Consider the following 17,065-nt stretch of genomic DNA (forward strand, 5'->3'; position numbering starts at 1 on the left):
TCGGCGGAGGCTTCTCGTCCTTTGCCATTGATGAATTCGCCTGAATACCAAAGAGGCGTGCCCGCTTGTGTGTTATTCTGCGTGGGTGCGTGCGCGCCCCCTACTGTGTTTTCGGGACAAGCTTGAAACGGTCAAGTCGCAAATTGGATTTTACAATGTAAATAGAAAGTAGGAGAATCATTCGCGAAGTCGTAAATATCTATTTAAAATTACCTTAGACTGGGTACATCAGTTATTTACTGAACCAGCTAATTGTGCATTTGCTGAAACAGTCATATCGGTGTTTTTAGGAATTACAAGGGATTTAAAACAGAATAACTATGTATCGGTCTCTGTATGCTTTCCGATCCGCGGAGCCCAACTCGCTCCACTTCGGGGCCGGGGAGGGCTTTCTGATCCTGGAACGCAGCAACAAACACTGGTGGCTCGGATCGCGCTGCAGTTCGGGCGAAACCGGCTACGTTCCCGCTTCTTACATCGAAAGGATTCAGGTAGGTTTAATTTAATTTAACGGATTTTCACTTTCTCGATTAGTGAAAGTGGGACGTGGATTTTGACAAGCAGGTCCTCCATGCTAGCTTGTTAGCATGATAAAAAAGAGTGGACCACCGAGAATTGAACGAGGAGGCGAGGTCCAATTGGTGCGTGCATTCCAATAGACCTTACTTCAGTTACTTTTGTGGCTTTCATGTGACAGTTCTCCCTGAATGGGAGAATTTTGCTCTACTGCATTGCCTGTGCCTCAGTTGTTTCTCATGAATCAAATCAAATTTTATTGGTCACATACACATATTTAGCAGATTTTATTGCGGGTGTAGCGAAATGCTTGTGTTCCTACCTCAAACCGTGCAGTAATATCTAACAAATCATAACAATACACACAAATCTAAAAGTAAAATAATGGAATTAAGAAATATATAAATATTAGGACGAGTAATGCCGGAGTGGCATTGACTAAAATACAGTACAATAGAATACAGTACATACATATGAAATGAGTAAAGCAGAATGTAAACATTATCATACTAGACGTTTTGCAGCATTATTAAACAGTATTTTCCACATTCAATACGCTATGCTAACGTTTACATGTTAACAAAAATATGTTTAGAATAAATCAAAATGTTTCAAATGGGTTAATGAGAGAGGCTCAGAGAGGCTTGGCAAGTTCGCAATGGCATCTGGGTGTGCACCGCAGGGGTCGTTGCGACATAAGCCAAAATTGCATGAAAATGTGGCGCAGCGTCTGTCATTTGTGGGTCACGCGCATCTCAGATCTCGTGATTGATGTGAGATTAGAGCAAATACAGTACACAACCTGCTAAATGTTCTCCACTAACAAGAGAGGTGTGCACAGTTTGTGTCATGAACAGTGCTTGTGCCCATAAAAATAGATGTGGCACGTGCGCGGCAGGTGGGACGTGAGATGTTCCCCAATGCTGGAAGGGGGGCCCCTAGTGAAAACGTTTGCGAACCCCTGAGTTAGAGCTATGCTTAGATTGTGACAGAATACAGCTACTCTCACAGATTCATGCATGCATCCATTAGCCCGAGATATACTCTTAAAGAGCCTACCGTTGCTCCTTAAAAAACTGAACTTTAGGACCCATTTAGGTATAAGAAAAACTACTACTTTAGCCAGTAGAAATGCATTGAATAACACATTCATTAATGGCTCAGGAAATATTTTTTTGTTTTTTCAGATACATATTTAACCTCTTATTTTTGTGGACACAAACCTACCTCCATACTTCCATTCATTTGTATGGGTTACACCATCGTGTTTGTGAGAATGTCCCCTTTCCACAGTGTAGTCATATTTAGGGTTGCAAAGGGTCGGAAACTATCCTGTAAATTTCCGGAAAATTAAGCCCAGGAATTTTGCTTAAATTCATTAAAAAAAATAGCTTATAGCAGTGAACCTTTTTTTGTGGTATACACATAAGGCAATTCTAGGTCTTGGGGCATATTTTGGTTAAACTATCCCCAATTGAATGGAATTGCAACCCTCTGCATGCACAGTGCATTCTTCCATCACATGTACAACTGATTCTCAAGATCTTGCACACTAATGAGATGCTATTGAGCCCACACTGTACTACACTGTCTGAGCCAAGGACTACATGCTTTCTGGTAAGTTTTGATTACAAGACTGGGTGGGGTAAATATATTTATGGCATACATATGTTTTTGTTAACTAGTAAATAGTAGCCTATAGCAAAGTGTGTTTAAATAATTTCTAGCTTGTTAACAATTTCTGCTAGTTGGTTTTTGCTACCATGTGGGTTTTAGCTTGCTTGAGCCTGCTAACTGAGGAGTGTTAATTCACCTGTTTCCATACATGTTTCATTTTAAAACATCTATCTTACAAAGGAGTTGTTTAATCTAACTGCTAACTAAATATCTGTACATGGAATTGTAATTGCTTTTTTTTTTTTTTACAAATGTTTTCCTAATCTTTACAGGAAATGCCACAGGCACTATCTGATGTTTGGATACATTTCACTGCAGCTAATGTAGAAGTAAAAGCTGTGTGCATTTGCAAATACTGTGCCAAATCATATGTGAAGAATGCAACACATCTTGCCAAGTGCATAAAGTTCCCTCAGCGCTCACAACAAGCAACCTCTGACAAAAGTCCCTCTACTTCTATTCAAGGTGAAAATGATGAATCAGACGCCTTATCAATAGCAACAGCTCACTGTCCTCCTGGAATCAGAAGGTTTTTTTACTCAATGGAGGAACGTAGTCAGAGAAATGCTGATGAATGTCTTGCTCGAGCTGTGTATGCAACTGGTTCACCCATGATGCTCACAGGCAATGTGTATTGGAAGAGATTTCTGAATTTTCTTGGTCCCAGCATACACCCCTCCAACCATGCATGCTTTATCTACTCTGCTGGATGCAGAGTTCAACAGAGTTCAAGTGAAGGTCAAGCAAATAATAGAGAAAGCAGACTGTATTGCAATCATCTCTGATGGGTGTCGAATGTTCATGGGCAAGGAATAATTAACTACATCATCTCCACCCCTCAAGTATTCTACAAGAGCACAGACACAAGGGACAACAGACAACACTGGTCTCAACATTGCAGATGAGCTGAAGGCAGTTATCAATGACCTTGGACCACAGAAGGTATTTCCACTGGTGACAGACAATGCTGCGAACATGAAGGCTGCTTGGTCTAAAGTGGAGGAGTCCTACCATCACATCACACCCATTGGCTGTGCTGCTCATGCATTGAATCTGCTCCTCAAGGACATCATGGCACTGAAAACAATGGATACACTCTACAAGAAAGCCAAGGAAATGGTTATGTATGTGAAGGGTCATCAAGTTATAGCAGCAAAGCGAGAAGTATAAGAGCACCACATTGAAGCTGTCCAGCAACACCCGTTGGGGTGGTGTTGTCATCATGTTTGACAGTCTCCTGGAGGGGAAGGAGTCTTTCCAAGAAATGGCCATATCACAGTCTGCCGGTATGGACAAGCCCCATCAAGAGGATCCTTCTGGATGATGTATTTTGGGAGAGAGTGGGAAGCAGCCTGAAACTCCTGAAACCTATAGCAGTAGCCATTGCACGGATTGAGGGAGACAATTCCATCCTGTCTGATATTCAGACTCTGCTTGCAGATGTAAGATAATAAATCTGTACTGCCCTGCCCACTTCACTGTTGCTCCAAGCAGAGGAAACTGCAGTTCTGAAATACATGAAGACTTTTGCCTGAAGCCCATACAAGCTGCAGCGTACATGTTGGACACCAAGTATGCTGGCAAGAGCATCCTGTCTGGTGCAGAGATCAACAAGGCCTATAGTGTCATCACTACCGTGTCTTGCCTCCTTGGCCTGGATAAGGGTAAGATTCTTGGCAGTCTGGCAACGTACACTTCCAAGCAAGGGCTTTGGGATGGAGATGCAATATGGCAGGCGTGCCAACATATCTCATCAGCCACCTGGTGGAAGGGACTTTGTGGATCTGAGGCTCTTTCCCCTGTTGCCTCCATCATCCTCCAAATCCCACCAACATCAGCCGCCTCAGAGCGCAACTGGTCCTTGTTTGGGAACACACACACCAAAGCATGCAACAGGCTAACCAATACAAGGGGTGAAAATTGGTGGGCATCCAGGCAAGTTTCAGGCTTTTTGAGCCTGACAACGAGCCAGCCTCAACAAGGTTGGAAAGTGACAGTGAAGATGGGGCCTCAGAGACTGATGTTCAAGAGGTGGACATTGAGAAGGTCCAGGGAGAATACATGGAAGCCTGAGAGGAAGACAACCATAGCTTTAGTTTCTAGACTATCATTTTACATATCTATGTTGAAAATGTTTTTGGGAGATGTGACAGATCATTGGGGATCATTCAATATTCCCTTTCTTTTGTTGTTCAGTGAAATCATCCCATGTGAAGAGTCAACTAATTTAATTTAAGTTCAATTCATAACAATATTTTTGGAATCATTGAGTTTATAAACCCTCCATACAAACATGGTCTCTTTTTTGCTTTCTTGAGTAAGGTAGGTGTTTCAGCCTAGCTCAGTGCTTTCTATGGTTGTGGAGCAGCCAGCTGAAAATACAGAGCGTAGAGGTAATGTTCTCTAGATGCTCAGTGTTCTGTCACTCATGGGGACACTACCTCACTTCCAAATCTAAGGGTAGACCTCGAAAATTCAAGCCCCTTGGGTGCTGCCATAGTTACATTAGAAGTGACCATCCAAGAAGGCTCAATGTCATTGGCCACAGATAAAATGTCAAATCATGTTATATCTGCTGTAGCTTTGATTGGACCAATGTTAACATCATACTTTCAAAATCTTAGTTAGCAGTCATCATTATCAGTCAAGTCAACAATCTATTGACACATTTTTTTTAATCATGTCATATGAAGAAAAATTATAGATAAAACTCATCAGTGCTCATCAGCCATTGGACATAAACATTACACAATAAGTTGAAAATCGCAAATTCAACAATGAGTGGTTTGTAAGGAATCAGAGTCTAACTGCAAGCATTGCAACGCAATCACTAGCCTGCTATTCAGTGGAGTGAATGTGTGGTCCCAAATCTGGGTTTACTGGTCTCTTTTCCAAGTTTAAAATGCTAAACATTCAACATTGGCCGTGCTATCAATCCAGCATGATTTCAGCCGCGCTCAAAACAACTGTTGACTCTGAACTGAAAAATCTGACTTCAGTGAGTTCAAGACAACTGGGAACTCCCCCGAAAAACTCTCTCTGATTGGGAAAGTACGTTTTGAATGGTCATCCAACTGTAAATCGGGAACTCGGGCCTCTTTCTAGAGCTACGACCTGAAGATAACTGATGTCATCCTGATTCGACCTTGTTTTTTTCCCCGAGTTCCCACCCCAAAATCCAGAGAATGCCAGACTTTGATGGCTAAATTTTCCCACAAAGGACCGCTGCGCCACTGTCCTGTTTAAGTAAGCACAGCACAACAAGGCGAGTCCAAAAATGTGTTGTATGCTGCTGCATAAATTATGTAATATGCCAGGGAGAAATGTATACTGTAGCTAAGAAAGTAATACTACTTAATTCTGCCTATTGTTCAGACTTGGTGGTGCACATGCAGCCTATAACCTGTTTTAGAGAAATGTAATCAGTGAATATTGTAAGAGCTTTCATTGTCTGCTTATATGCCCCCTTTATTTATCATATGGATCTGACTTGGTGTACAGGGAGAACACTGTAAGAACGCCGATGTTATGAATTCTGTTGCTGTACATTTCAAAAGTGCTGAACATATAGTTATATTGACTACGTCCCTCCTAGCTCGCTCATTAATGTCTTAATTGAAGTTGCGTGTTGCCTCTTATCCGCTCATCGTTCCCTTATGCCATAGTTTGTACATTTGAATTGTCAGTAGAAACCACATTTGTTTAAGCAAGTCAACCATATCAGCTATGTTTTTTTAAAAGTAAATTAGTCTAAATGAACTGTTTCGCTGCCAGACAAGGCTCCACTGATAGCCAGGTATAGCAGTGGTAAGGTGTTGGGACAGCATTATGTAGGTCCTAACAGTTTGTGGGCACCGTTTGTCACTGTTATAGTGCAATTCATGTATTGTTTAGTGTTGTGTTGTGTAGTGGCTTTGCTGGCACGCATCCCCCCAAAATGTTTTTGTTTGTTTGCCCCACCAAGATTTACATGCTAAAATCGGCACTGGTCTCATGGTCTGGCAAACACCGGTGTAGCTCGGCCAACTTCTTACCGCAGATGCGGAAGGCCGGCATTGGCAGATGCAGTAGATTGAGACGCATATGTCTCTAGCTTAAACTGACGGATTTTGATGGGGATTTTTTTCTTCCTTAGCCAAATGCTCCATCTAAACGTGAATCAATTCTCTACTGAGATACGGTTCTAGAAACATAAAGCCCTTTACTTTCATATCACATCAAAATAGCCACACAGATGGATGCTCCAATGCACTTTTATTGAGTCAGTGTGAACTGCTTGTTACTGAGTGTGTTTTGCTGAAATTTCACCTGACTAATCCGTCAAATGAAACCATGCTGAAACAGATCGATATTCAGTGTGGATTATCTGACTGCAGAGGGATTTGCTGTGTCTGTCCGAGTGTGTCCCTGCCTGGGTCGTGTAGTAGGTATGTTCCTGTTCAAGAGGGTTTGATTTTGGTTAGATAACTGTGCTGTCCCAGATTTTCCGCCCGGAGTCCCATTTTGCCTTCCAGCCAAATGTTTTGTTTGTTTTTGTTTCCAGTTTCATAATAATGAATGCTGATTATGAATATTTCACTCTCTTTCAACCTCTCTCCCTGCCCTCCTTTCCTCTGTTCGTCAGGCTCCGGAGCAGGATGAAGTGTTACAGTCTATCGACAGGGCCATCGAAGGGATCCATAACGTGGCCATGAAGAACGGGGGCAAATACAACCTTGAGCAGCGAGACGTGCTACAGTGAGTGCAACATTAGCATACACACACACATTTTCCCATTCAGGCACGTGCACAGATTGGGCTCTACCTGTGCAGAGCACATGCCCCTTTGCCCTTCCAGTCTCCAAAGAGCCCTTTTTGGGGGTAGTAAAATTCACCCGAAAGTGTTTTATATTTTTTCAAAAATGTTTTGGTCATTTTTGTTCGGAACCCACTGCCCGCAAGTCATCGTCAAGTCGTTTCATGTCATTTCAGCAAGTCATGACACCATTTCAGATTGTTCTGAAATTGTTTCTGTAGTTAGAAACAGATAAGATAAGCATTCCTGCTACATTTGTTGAAAGACAATTTGAACTAAGCTAATTGATTGAACCCAAATTGGACCTTTCAATTGATAGGATTCATATAATATTCAATAAATATAGTACCCAACATCCGATTTGGAACAAACCTCTTCATAACAATGAAGTCATGCACGGACCCCCCACACCAAGCCTACCCCAACGGCTAGTATACCCCACGTTCAGAGAAATTTGCCATTGAAGTCGCTTGCATTTCCCCTCATAAATGAGTGAAAGTACACCGTTTTGCCCACTAGATGCTGCTGTTCCTGCTACTGCCACACCCTTTTATTAATTTTACTGGTCTCTTGTATTTATCAAGTAGATCACAATTTTTTTTTTTGCAACATTGGGTAGAAAACCAAAAGCTTTTGCTCATGTAGAAAATAAATTGTGTGGTCATCCTCGTAAGTCAAGCCAGTGCAATTCAATTTGCAATTCAATTTGTCCAAACCGCTTGCCCACACGACGGCTGGTTGGACGTACTGCCAAATGGAAAATGGTAGAGAAATTAACATTAAATTCTCTGGCACAGCTCTGGTGGACAGCATGCCAATTTCACACACCTCAAAACTTAAGACTTCTTCGGCGTTGTGTCACAAAGCTGCACATTTTAGAAAGGAATTGTATTGTCCCCAGCACAAGGTGCACTTGTGTAATGATCATGCTGTTTAATCAGCTTCTTGATATGCCACACCTGTCTGGTTGGTGGATTATTTTGGCAAAGAAGAAATGCTCACTAACAGAGATGTAATTTTTTTTGTGCGTATGGAACATTTCTGGGATATTTTATTTCAGCTCATGAAACATGGGACCAGCACTTTACATGTTTAATTTTTATTTTTGGTCAGTGTAGTATGAATAAACAATACACCAAGCCACAGCTTTATACTACTTGTCAAACATAGAGAACTTATACTGTGTACTTGCCGTTAGGGTGGGCTTGGTGTGGGGTGTGATGGGTCCGTGGGTGGCTTTTGGCATTTTTTTTTGGTCTCACTCATGTCTCAGTCATTGTTAGGAAGAATTTTTGTCCAAATCGGATGTTAGTTACAATATTTATTAGAAATTCTATAAATTCTATAAATGAAAAGGGACAATTTGTGTGAAATCAGTTAGCTTAATTTCTCAGAGATCAAAACATATTTCAACAAAATAATGTTGCAGGAATTCTAGTCCTATCTGTTTCTAACTACAGAAATTATTTTAGAACAATCTGAGATGGTGGGTGTCAAAATCCTATTTCTTGTGCTGGAGTGGAATGTCTTTCTGAATGACGCAGAGGTAGTAAATCACAATCAGTAAAATAAATCAAGCTAGCTAACTAGCAGATTTACATCTGTCATCAACATCATGATCAGCTGATGGACTTTACAGAAAAACCACATGATTTCACATGAAATCAGGCCCGCTTTCACGTGTAGTTTCATGTTATCACGTTGCTTGACATTTTGTCTCATGTTATCACATTAACTTCACACAAGATCACATGAAAACATGTGTTTTTGGAACACTACACATGTGTACACATCAAATACATGTGTTTTTCCTTAAGTGAGCCCGCCCTTTTTTTCACAATGTCAATAATGTCTTTAGGAGGCACTGTAACTAGCTTGATTACAATTTTTGATGATGAGTGAGTGTGTTGCATAAATAAATTGGCCTAGGTTAAAACAAAAAAAATGTTTTGGTTACAGAGGCATTTCAGAGCACCTGTCCCCTGAAAAGATCTGTGCACGGCCCTGCTCCTATTGTCATACCATACACAACCACGCATGCAAACTAGTCTCATTTTGTCAGATATTGAATGGTCACTATGTATAATTGTCATACTGCAGATTCCTGATTGGTGCATCTTCTGCATCGTGATGAGTTCTCTTCATAAGCTGCATCTGAAATAGCCCCCTATTCATTATATAGCCTGGTCCACTATTTTAGTAATATTAAATGCCGTTTCAGACATAGCTACTGTCTCTCTCTCTCTCTGTGTCTGTCTGGAACAGGAAGTTGATCCATCACAGGAAGGAGACCCTGTCAAGGCGAAGTCCAACTCCATCCAGTCACAAGCAGGGCCTGCCCTCATCTACCAGCGAACTGTCCCTCAGCCATACCCCTCAACCACCCAATGGTGTCAGCCGCACCCTGTCAGAGAGTACCGACAATGTTCAAGGGCTTTACCAGGTATTGCAGACTAGTATTCGTACACACCTGAGCAAGAATACTTCATAGTCCATTTTTTGAGGAACCTGAGACAAGTGCATGTACATGAATATCCTGATATTTACTCTGATTTACTCTCCTCTCTTGCAGGTGCCTCCTCAGCCCCGCCGTGCAGCACCCATAACCCCTCCCCCTCCTGAGAAACAAAGAGCCAGCCGACGCCCAGGTGACTGTCTCACCATCACAATGGAGACGCAGAGCTACTCATCTTCTATCCGCACACACACAAGCGCACACACACACACATATATACACTACTCATGCAGTCTACTGCAACATTACTTCTACACTGACTCTATCCTCTCCCGCACTTCCTTAGTTTTCCTTGTTCTCTCTTTCTCAGCAGAATTTTCCATTCCTGGCCCTACACCTCCTGCCGGGACTGGCCTGTCCCCCTCGGTCAGCTCCGCCTCCCTGGACTCTGTCTCCTCCCACTCGGTGGTGTCCTCTGATGTCAGCCTGACAAGCGTTGCCAGCACCCCGCCCCCAGTGCCAAGCCGTGTGAAGCCCCCACCCCATCCTCCAGACGACCTGCCCCCCTCTACCCCCTCTCCCCAGCCAGTTCCCTCAAAGAAGGGCCATGCCCCCCAACCTCCACCACCACAGCCCACTCCACCACCACAGCCCACTCCACCACCACAGCCCAGCACCGAGGACCAAACAGAAACCGACTGGCCTCTTGCCCCGCCCTCTGTCGCTGAAAGCACCCCCGGAAGCCCCTCTCACTCAGAGCCTGTTCCCGGGACAACAGGGGCGGAGCTTATTGAGCTGGTTCGGAGCAACACGGGCCTGAGTTACGAGCTGTCTCGGGTGGCAGTGGGTGTGGTCGTGGGTCACCTGCAGACCACCCTTCCTCAAGCCTCCTCTGCCTTAGAGAAGGTCCTCCTCTCATTGGTAGAGAGCAAGGTCAGTCACGTAACCGTGTAGTTGTAGGATGTCAACTAACTTTCTCCAATATATGGAATTTCAATTTTAGGAATGTGTTATAACCACACCTTCCAGAACAGGGTTCTCCAACTGGCAGCCCGCTGACCGAATTTGGGCTGCAATGATTTTAAGTTTAAAAAGTAATTTAAAAAAATAAATAATGTAATTCGTTTTTATTGTTGGACATAAAAGACTGTAAAAACACCAGCAAATCAGCTCAAACTGATTATAATTTTAGAAATCTGTTCCAAAGTAATAATAGAGATTATATGTGATCCTATACAAATGTAAGATTTGTATTAAGGCTCCCTCTTCCTGTGGTCCAGCAACATTAAGGCAGTTATATACAAGAAAAAATATATTACATGACATTACATTTCATAACACTTTTCACAGCACATTAAGTGTGTTCCCTCAGGCCACTACTCTACTATCACATATCTACATGACAAAATCCATGTGTACGTACGTGTGTGTACTGTAGAGCGTGTGTATGTGTGTATGTGTGTGTACTGTAGAGTGTGTGTCGTATCCTGTGTATGTGTGTCTCTTCACAGTCCTCGCTGTTCTATAAGGTGTATTTTTATCTGTTTTTGAAATCTGATTCAACTGCTCTATGTAGTACTGTGCGCCCCCCAGATTCTGTTCTTGACTTGGGGACTGTGAAGAAACCTCTGGTGGCATGTTTTGTGGGATATGCATGGTTGTCCGAGCTGTGTGCAAGTAGTTTAGACAGACACCTCTGTGCATTCAGCATGTCAACACTTCTTACAAAAACAAGGAGTGATGAAGTCAATCTCTCCTCCACTTTGAGCCAGGAGAGATTTACATGCATATTATTAATGCTAGCTCTCCTTGTCCGTTTAAAGGTCAGCCATGCTGCCTTGTTCTGAGCCAATTGTATTTTTTCCTAAGTCCCTCTTTGTGGTGCCTGACCATACTACTGAACAGTAGTCCCGGTGCGACAAAACTAGGGCCTGTAGGACCTGCCTTGTTGATAGTGTTGTTAAGAAGGCAGAGTAGCGCTTCATTGTGGACAGACTTCTCCCCATCTTAGCTACTGTTGTATCAAATTATTACGTTTGGGTCAAATATTATTTATGTTTGGGCTTCTTGCCGTCAATTTGCGGTCTACAAGTGAATTGTAAATTATATACCGGCCCCCTGACCATTCACTCAAGAAAACATCGGCCCGCGGCTGAAATCTAGTTGACGACCCCTGCTCTAGGAAGTGACGTTGTCAAATACGCACGTTATACATCCGCGCCCGACGAGAAACTGTACACAAAGAAACCCGGAAAGCCTGAAAACTACAATGCTCTTTATACCGACTATAACTGTGACAATGTTTCCATCCGAAGTGGCTCTGTCAGCTCAAACAGATTCCACGTGCACATAACATACACCCCCCCGACCTCTCCCTGTAGGATCAGAGATCTGCGTTGCCACAGGGACAAGTGTGTCACGATGAACAGCGCCTGGAGGTCATCTTAGGCGACCTCGCCCGTCACGTTGACGACTCTCAGCAGCGCAGCTGGGCCCTTTACGAAGACCACTCCCTCATCGCATGTTACCTGGAGGAGCTGCTGAAGATACTGGTGAGACATGTGAACTCGGGGACAGTTGGCACCTGGATAGGGTGTGTCCCCAAAAAGGCACCCTATTTCCTGTTTAGCGCACTATATGGAGAATAGGGTTCTGCTTGGGACGGAGCCAAACACTTTCCTTGATTACCTGTTGGGGTTTGATGTGAGAGGACCACTGAGACCTTTGGTAATTGTTGGATCTAAGGACGTGTGTGTGTGTGTGTTTATGTGTGTGTGTGTGTGTCCGTCCAGACGGATGCAGATCCAGTGGTGTGTAAGAGGATGTGCAGGGTCAACCACTCTGAGCCAGTGCTGTCACTAGTGTCCTACTATCAGATGGTAAGAGATTCTACTCCACCACCGTCGCTACTGTTCTCCTGTTGCCCACCCAAGAGGACCGCACTATTGTTAAATGTGTTGTTGGTGCTAGGAATGTACTTCATTATCATAGACGTCTCACTGGCACGTTGTAAGCGATGTGTAACTGTGTGTTACTTCCTGTGTGCCACTGTGCAGGAGCACCGAGTGTCTCTACGCCTGCTGTTGCTCAAGGTGTTTGGGGCGATGTGTAGCCTGGACTCTGCCCTCATCTCCACCCTCCTCAACTCCATCCTGCCCATGGAGCTGGCCAGAGACCTGCAGACTGACACACAGGGTGAGGAGGCCTCCCCTCTCTCTCTCTCGCTCTTTTTCTTCCTCTGCCTTTCTCTCTCTCTCTCTAATGTATCCATCTATTCCTCTGGCATCCATCTCTTTCTCTTCTCTCTCACTTTGGGACCTCTGTGTCCTTCCTTATGTCTTTCTGATTCAGCCTTTATTATTCAGCATATCTGTGCCCCTCTATATCTCCTTCATGAATGTGTGTGTGCCTGTATCTCCTTCATGAATGTGTGTGTGCCTGTATCTCCTTCATGAATGTGTGTGTGCCTGTATCTCCTTCATTAACATGTGTGTGCCTGTATCTCCTTCATTAACCTGTGTGTGCCTGTATCTCCTTCATTAACGTGTGTGTGCCTGTATCTCCTTCATTAATGTGTGTGTGCCTGTATCGCCTTCATTAATGTGTGTGTGCCTGTATCTCCTTCATTAATGTGTGTGTGCCTGTATCTCTTTCATTAGAGCATCAGAAGATGTGCTACACAGCCTTGGTCCTGACTATGATCTTCTCTATGGGGGAGCAGGTGCCATATCACCACTATGGTACGTGCAATATCCCCTAACCCCCTTAAATATCACCACAATATTGCTTTAAAAGCCAAATGTATCAGCTATAGAAACAAAAGTCCAAAATGTATAGATTGATTGATAGAATTGACATTTTCTCATCTCTCTCTCTCTCTGCGTCTCTCTGTCTCTCTCCATCCCTCCCTGTGCAGAGCACTTAAACGCTAGCTTTGTTCAGTTCCTGCTAGATGTGGTAGAGGAGGGTCTTCCCTCTGACCCCACGGAACAGCTCCCTGACCTCTGCGTCAACCTCATCCTGGCCTTCAACCTGCACCTCACAGGTGAGTCGACAGAGGCTTTAAACAGAGCAAACACCTTTTTGTTTTTAGCCATCTGCAGTTGCTGCCTCCATTTTGGACGTCACTTCTAAGTGATTAATATGTACCCATTGATTCCTGAAGAATATAACTTGTAAACGCCTCATGACGAGCTTAGTTAAACCGTGGTACCCCGTCAGAACCCAAAGTATAATCTTTAATGTGAATCCTCCGTCTTGCTTTCCCCTTTAATGTGCTATCAGAATAGTGAATCGGGAATGTTCCCTATTGACTGCTTTATGCTTTGGGATAATGGAGACCCGATTCCTCTTTTGAAAGATTTTGAATTACTTTAACTGTGTGTGTTTGACCTTCGAAGTGTGGTATTTGTGGTAGTGTAAAGTGTGTTATTTGAAGGTGGGTACTGTATGTTCTGTCTCTCTCTCAGTGCCCAGCAGCAACGTGATAATGCAGACTTTGATCAAGAAAAACGTGAAGCTCTTTTCTGAGAAAATAGTGCTGCTACTAAACCGAGGAGGTGAGGCACACACTTGTTAACATGGATTTTATTCAATGCAGTTCAATTCATTTCATTTCAATTCAATCATTTTTTCCCCAACTTACTCTCATTCCTTTGCCATTCGTTTTCTGTTTTTACATTCTATGCTTCCTTTTTATCTCTCTCTTACTTGGTCTTTCTCTCCTCTCCAGATGACCCTGTGTGTGTCTTTAAACATGCTCCCCCTGCCCCACACTCAGTTCTTAAGTTCCTGCAGGATGTCTTCGCCAGCAGAGACTCTGCTAACATCTTCTACCGCGCGGACATGATGGTGATGATAGATATCGCTGTTCGATGCATCTCTGACCTCTCACCTGGGGAAAAGGTGAGACTAATACACACACACACCACGCCTCTTTCCAATGGCCAGCCAGTGTAACCGATGTGAAATGACTAGCTAGTTAGCGGTGGTGCGCGCTAATAGCGTTTCAATCGGTGACGTCACTCGCTCTGAGACCTTGAAGTAGTGGTTCCTCTTGCTCTGCAAGGGCCTCGGCTTTTGTGGAGCGATGGGTAACGATGCTTCGTGGGTGACTGTTGTTGATGTGTGCAGAGGGTCCCTGGTTCGAGCCCGGGTATGGGCGAGGGGACGGACTAAAGTTATACTGTTACACCAGCAGGAACCCTCGCCATGACATCATCCCGAACAGGAAAGCGAATGTCTGCTGTATAGTGACTGTGTTAATGACCTCTCACTCTCTCTCTCTCTTTCACCTTCCGATCTTTCTTTCTTTTTTTCCCTCCTCCTCCCAGTTGAGAATGGAGTACCTAGCGCTCATGCACTCCGTCATGCGCTCCACAGACTACCTGGAGCACCGGCACCGCCTCTCCGACCTGCAGGGCGCGCTGCAAAGGATTCTAAGAGAGGACGACTCGGGAGCGGACGAGGGCGGGGCCACGGCCAAACAGATGGATAAGCTAATAGTGCAGGAGATCTACAAGGAATTCCCTCAGATCAGAGACACCTAGGACGACTGAATATGACAGCGGTGCTGTGCACTCACGAGCCGGTAGTCTGTCTCCTTTATTCCCGAAAGATGGTACTGTGGCGCTTCCTAGGGTTGACGAAGGACCGTAGTCAGCTACTTAGTTTCTGAGTGTTACAACCCTCCGTCACACTTTTTACCATTATGACATAAGAGATGGCATGAGCACCAGCTGTCACGGCGGTTTATTGCGTCCGTCGTGTCATGATAATGCTATGTAGCTCTTATGACGGAGGATTCAAGTGAAGAGTTACCCAACAGCATACTGCATTGTGCTTTAAATGTGCTCCCTTGTACTGAGGGACCAAACTGCGGTGTGAACGGAGGGTCTTGTAACCCTGGGACTGGTGTGAACGGAGGGTCTTGTAACCCTGGGACTGGTGTGCTGTATATGTCTTCTTACTTTCAGTCTATTCATGTGTCTTGATCACTCACTCTTATTCCTCACCACCTGGCATGGCCTCACAGTATGTTACTAAGACAGTTCAAAGAAAAGACAAATTAGGTGATTATACTGATAACAAAACATTCTGGTCCAGTTTGCTAGACACAGATTAAGCCAAGTTCTGCACTGAAAAGCGTGCTCAAGGGAGAATCTACATTAACTAGGCTTAATCTGTGTCCTGGAAACCAGACCTCTGACAATAATACATTCTAGGCTTTGAGGTTAGTTTAGTACTCACTATTTATTGCAATGGCAATGCTGCTACATGAGCCTCATTTACCGTAATATCTATGGCTGTGATTCTCTGACTGAGCACAACTTGTTACCTTGCTTTCGCCATTACTTTTTACCTTGCTTTCACCATTACTTGTTACCTTGCTTTCACCATTACTTGTTACCTTGCTTTCACCATTACTTGTTACCTTGCTTTCACCATTACCTGTGACCTTGCTTTCGCCATTACTTGTGACCTTGCTTTCGCCATTACTTGTGACCTTGCTTTCGCCATTACTTGTGACCTTGCTTTTGCCATTACTTGTAACCTTGCTTTTGCCATTACTTGTGACCTTGCTTTCACCATTACTTGTTACCTTGCTTTCACCATTACTTGTTACCTTGCTTTCGCCATTACTTGTGACCTTGCTTTTGCTATTACTTGTGACCTTGCTTTCTTCCCTACACTTTATCTACAGTAACCTCCACTCTAGGTATGGCTAAAATATGACATGCTCTAAATGTGTCTCAACCAGACCACTCCTACTCTGCTCTGCTGCTTGTGCTGTAGATGGAACGTAATGGTACTGTAATAACAAGCTGTAACACGCTGCTTCTACATACTAAGCCTTGACTAACTTCCTATATAGCTATGGCTCTCTGAAATGGAATGTAGTTATTTATTCATAGGAAATAATAAGGAATTGATAAGATTCGATTGGTCAGTTTTTTTTTGTTGTTGTTTTTTTTAAATGTAGTCTGGGGTTAACTAAGGGACTTGTCACCAAGATTGATTGATTGCTTTGCCCTGATCATTTTGGTCTGAAATCGATCAGTTACCACAGTACGGTGTCTCTCCGTCAGAGCTCTTTCTCTCTTTGTGTCATAGTTTATTTTTACTTGGCTCTGTTAGAGCTAATAGGGGATGTGTTTATGTGGCAAAATAGTCGTGGTCATCATGATGCACGTATACCTTTTAACACACACTTAAAAGGAAGTGTTTACACATATAAACATATATACCAGAGTGTGTTTTCTCTGACGTATGTGTTTTTATTATCCTGTGTTAATGCATAAAGCTATGCATGTGTGTGTCTATGTACGGTTTGTCTATATTTTCGTAACTATGTATGGTTTTATCATCGTCCCTGTAGGTTTGAGCCTCCATTGTCCCTTAAGGTACGACTGTGTTATAGCAATAAAACCAACTGAACTATATTTTCCCAATTAAATATATATGAAATGGTTGTTCAGAGAGGGGTGACGCAACAAAGTGTATTTTCTTAATGTTTACAATCAACTAATAAACATCTCAATGAACAGTGAGTGTGCCATTTTGTTTTCTTTTTTTGTGAGTGTACTGTACAAATTGGGTAAATATCAACATTTTAATAAAAC

The 17,065-nt window shown here is 43.4% G+C and overlaps 1 protein-coding gene across 2 annotated transcripts; it reads left to right on the forward strand.

Moving 5' to 3' along the window:
- Positions 1–102: 102 nt before the first annotated feature.
- LOC139370823 (NCK interacting protein with SH3 domain) lies at positions 103–16,989 on the forward strand. Of its 2 annotated transcripts, none has more exons than XM_071110612.1 (13): positions 103–491; positions 6,818–6,930; positions 9,254–9,431; positions 9,561–9,636; positions 9,814–10,376; positions 11,825–11,995; positions 12,236–12,322; positions 12,500–12,638; positions 13,103–13,183; positions 13,360–13,488; positions 13,913–14,002; positions 14,176–14,348; positions 14,777–16,989. In XM_071110612.1, the coding sequence occupies exons 1-13, from the start codon at positions 321–323 to the stop codon at positions 14,990–14,992; spliced, it is 2,187 nt and encodes a 728-aa protein (XP_070966713.1). In that variant the 5' UTR covers positions 103–320; the 3' UTR covers positions 14,993–16,989. The 2 variants fall into 2 exon arrangements, with proteins under 2 accessions (XP_070966713.1, XP_070966714.1); XM_071110613.1 differs by having other exon boundaries at positions 128–491; positions 9,817–10,376.
- Positions 16,990–17,065: the final 76 nt, after the last annotated feature.

This window comes from Oncorhynchus clarkii, chromosome 17, assembly GCF_045791955.1.
Source record: "Oncorhynchus clarkii lewisi isolate Uvic-CL-2024 chromosome 17, UVic_Ocla_1.0, whole genome shotgun sequence".
NCBI lineage: Eukaryota > Metazoa > Chordata > Actinopteri > Salmoniformes > Salmonidae > Oncorhynchus > Oncorhynchus clarkii.

Bases quoted from the DNA above. Each gene is read 5' to 3' on its own strand.
- LOC139370823 (XM_071110612.1), top strand. From the start codon at position 321: ATGTATCGGTCTCTGTATGCTTTCCGATCCGCGGAGCCCAACTCGCTC. The intron at 6,931-9,253 runs GTGAGTGCAACA...TGTCTGGAACAG, and splicing joins GAGCAGCGAGACGTGCTACA to GAAGTTGATCCATCACAGGA. The intron at 12,323-12,499 runs GTAAGAGATTCT...GCCACTGTGCAG, and splicing joins TAGTGTCCTACTATCAGATG to GAGCACCGAGTGTCTCTACG.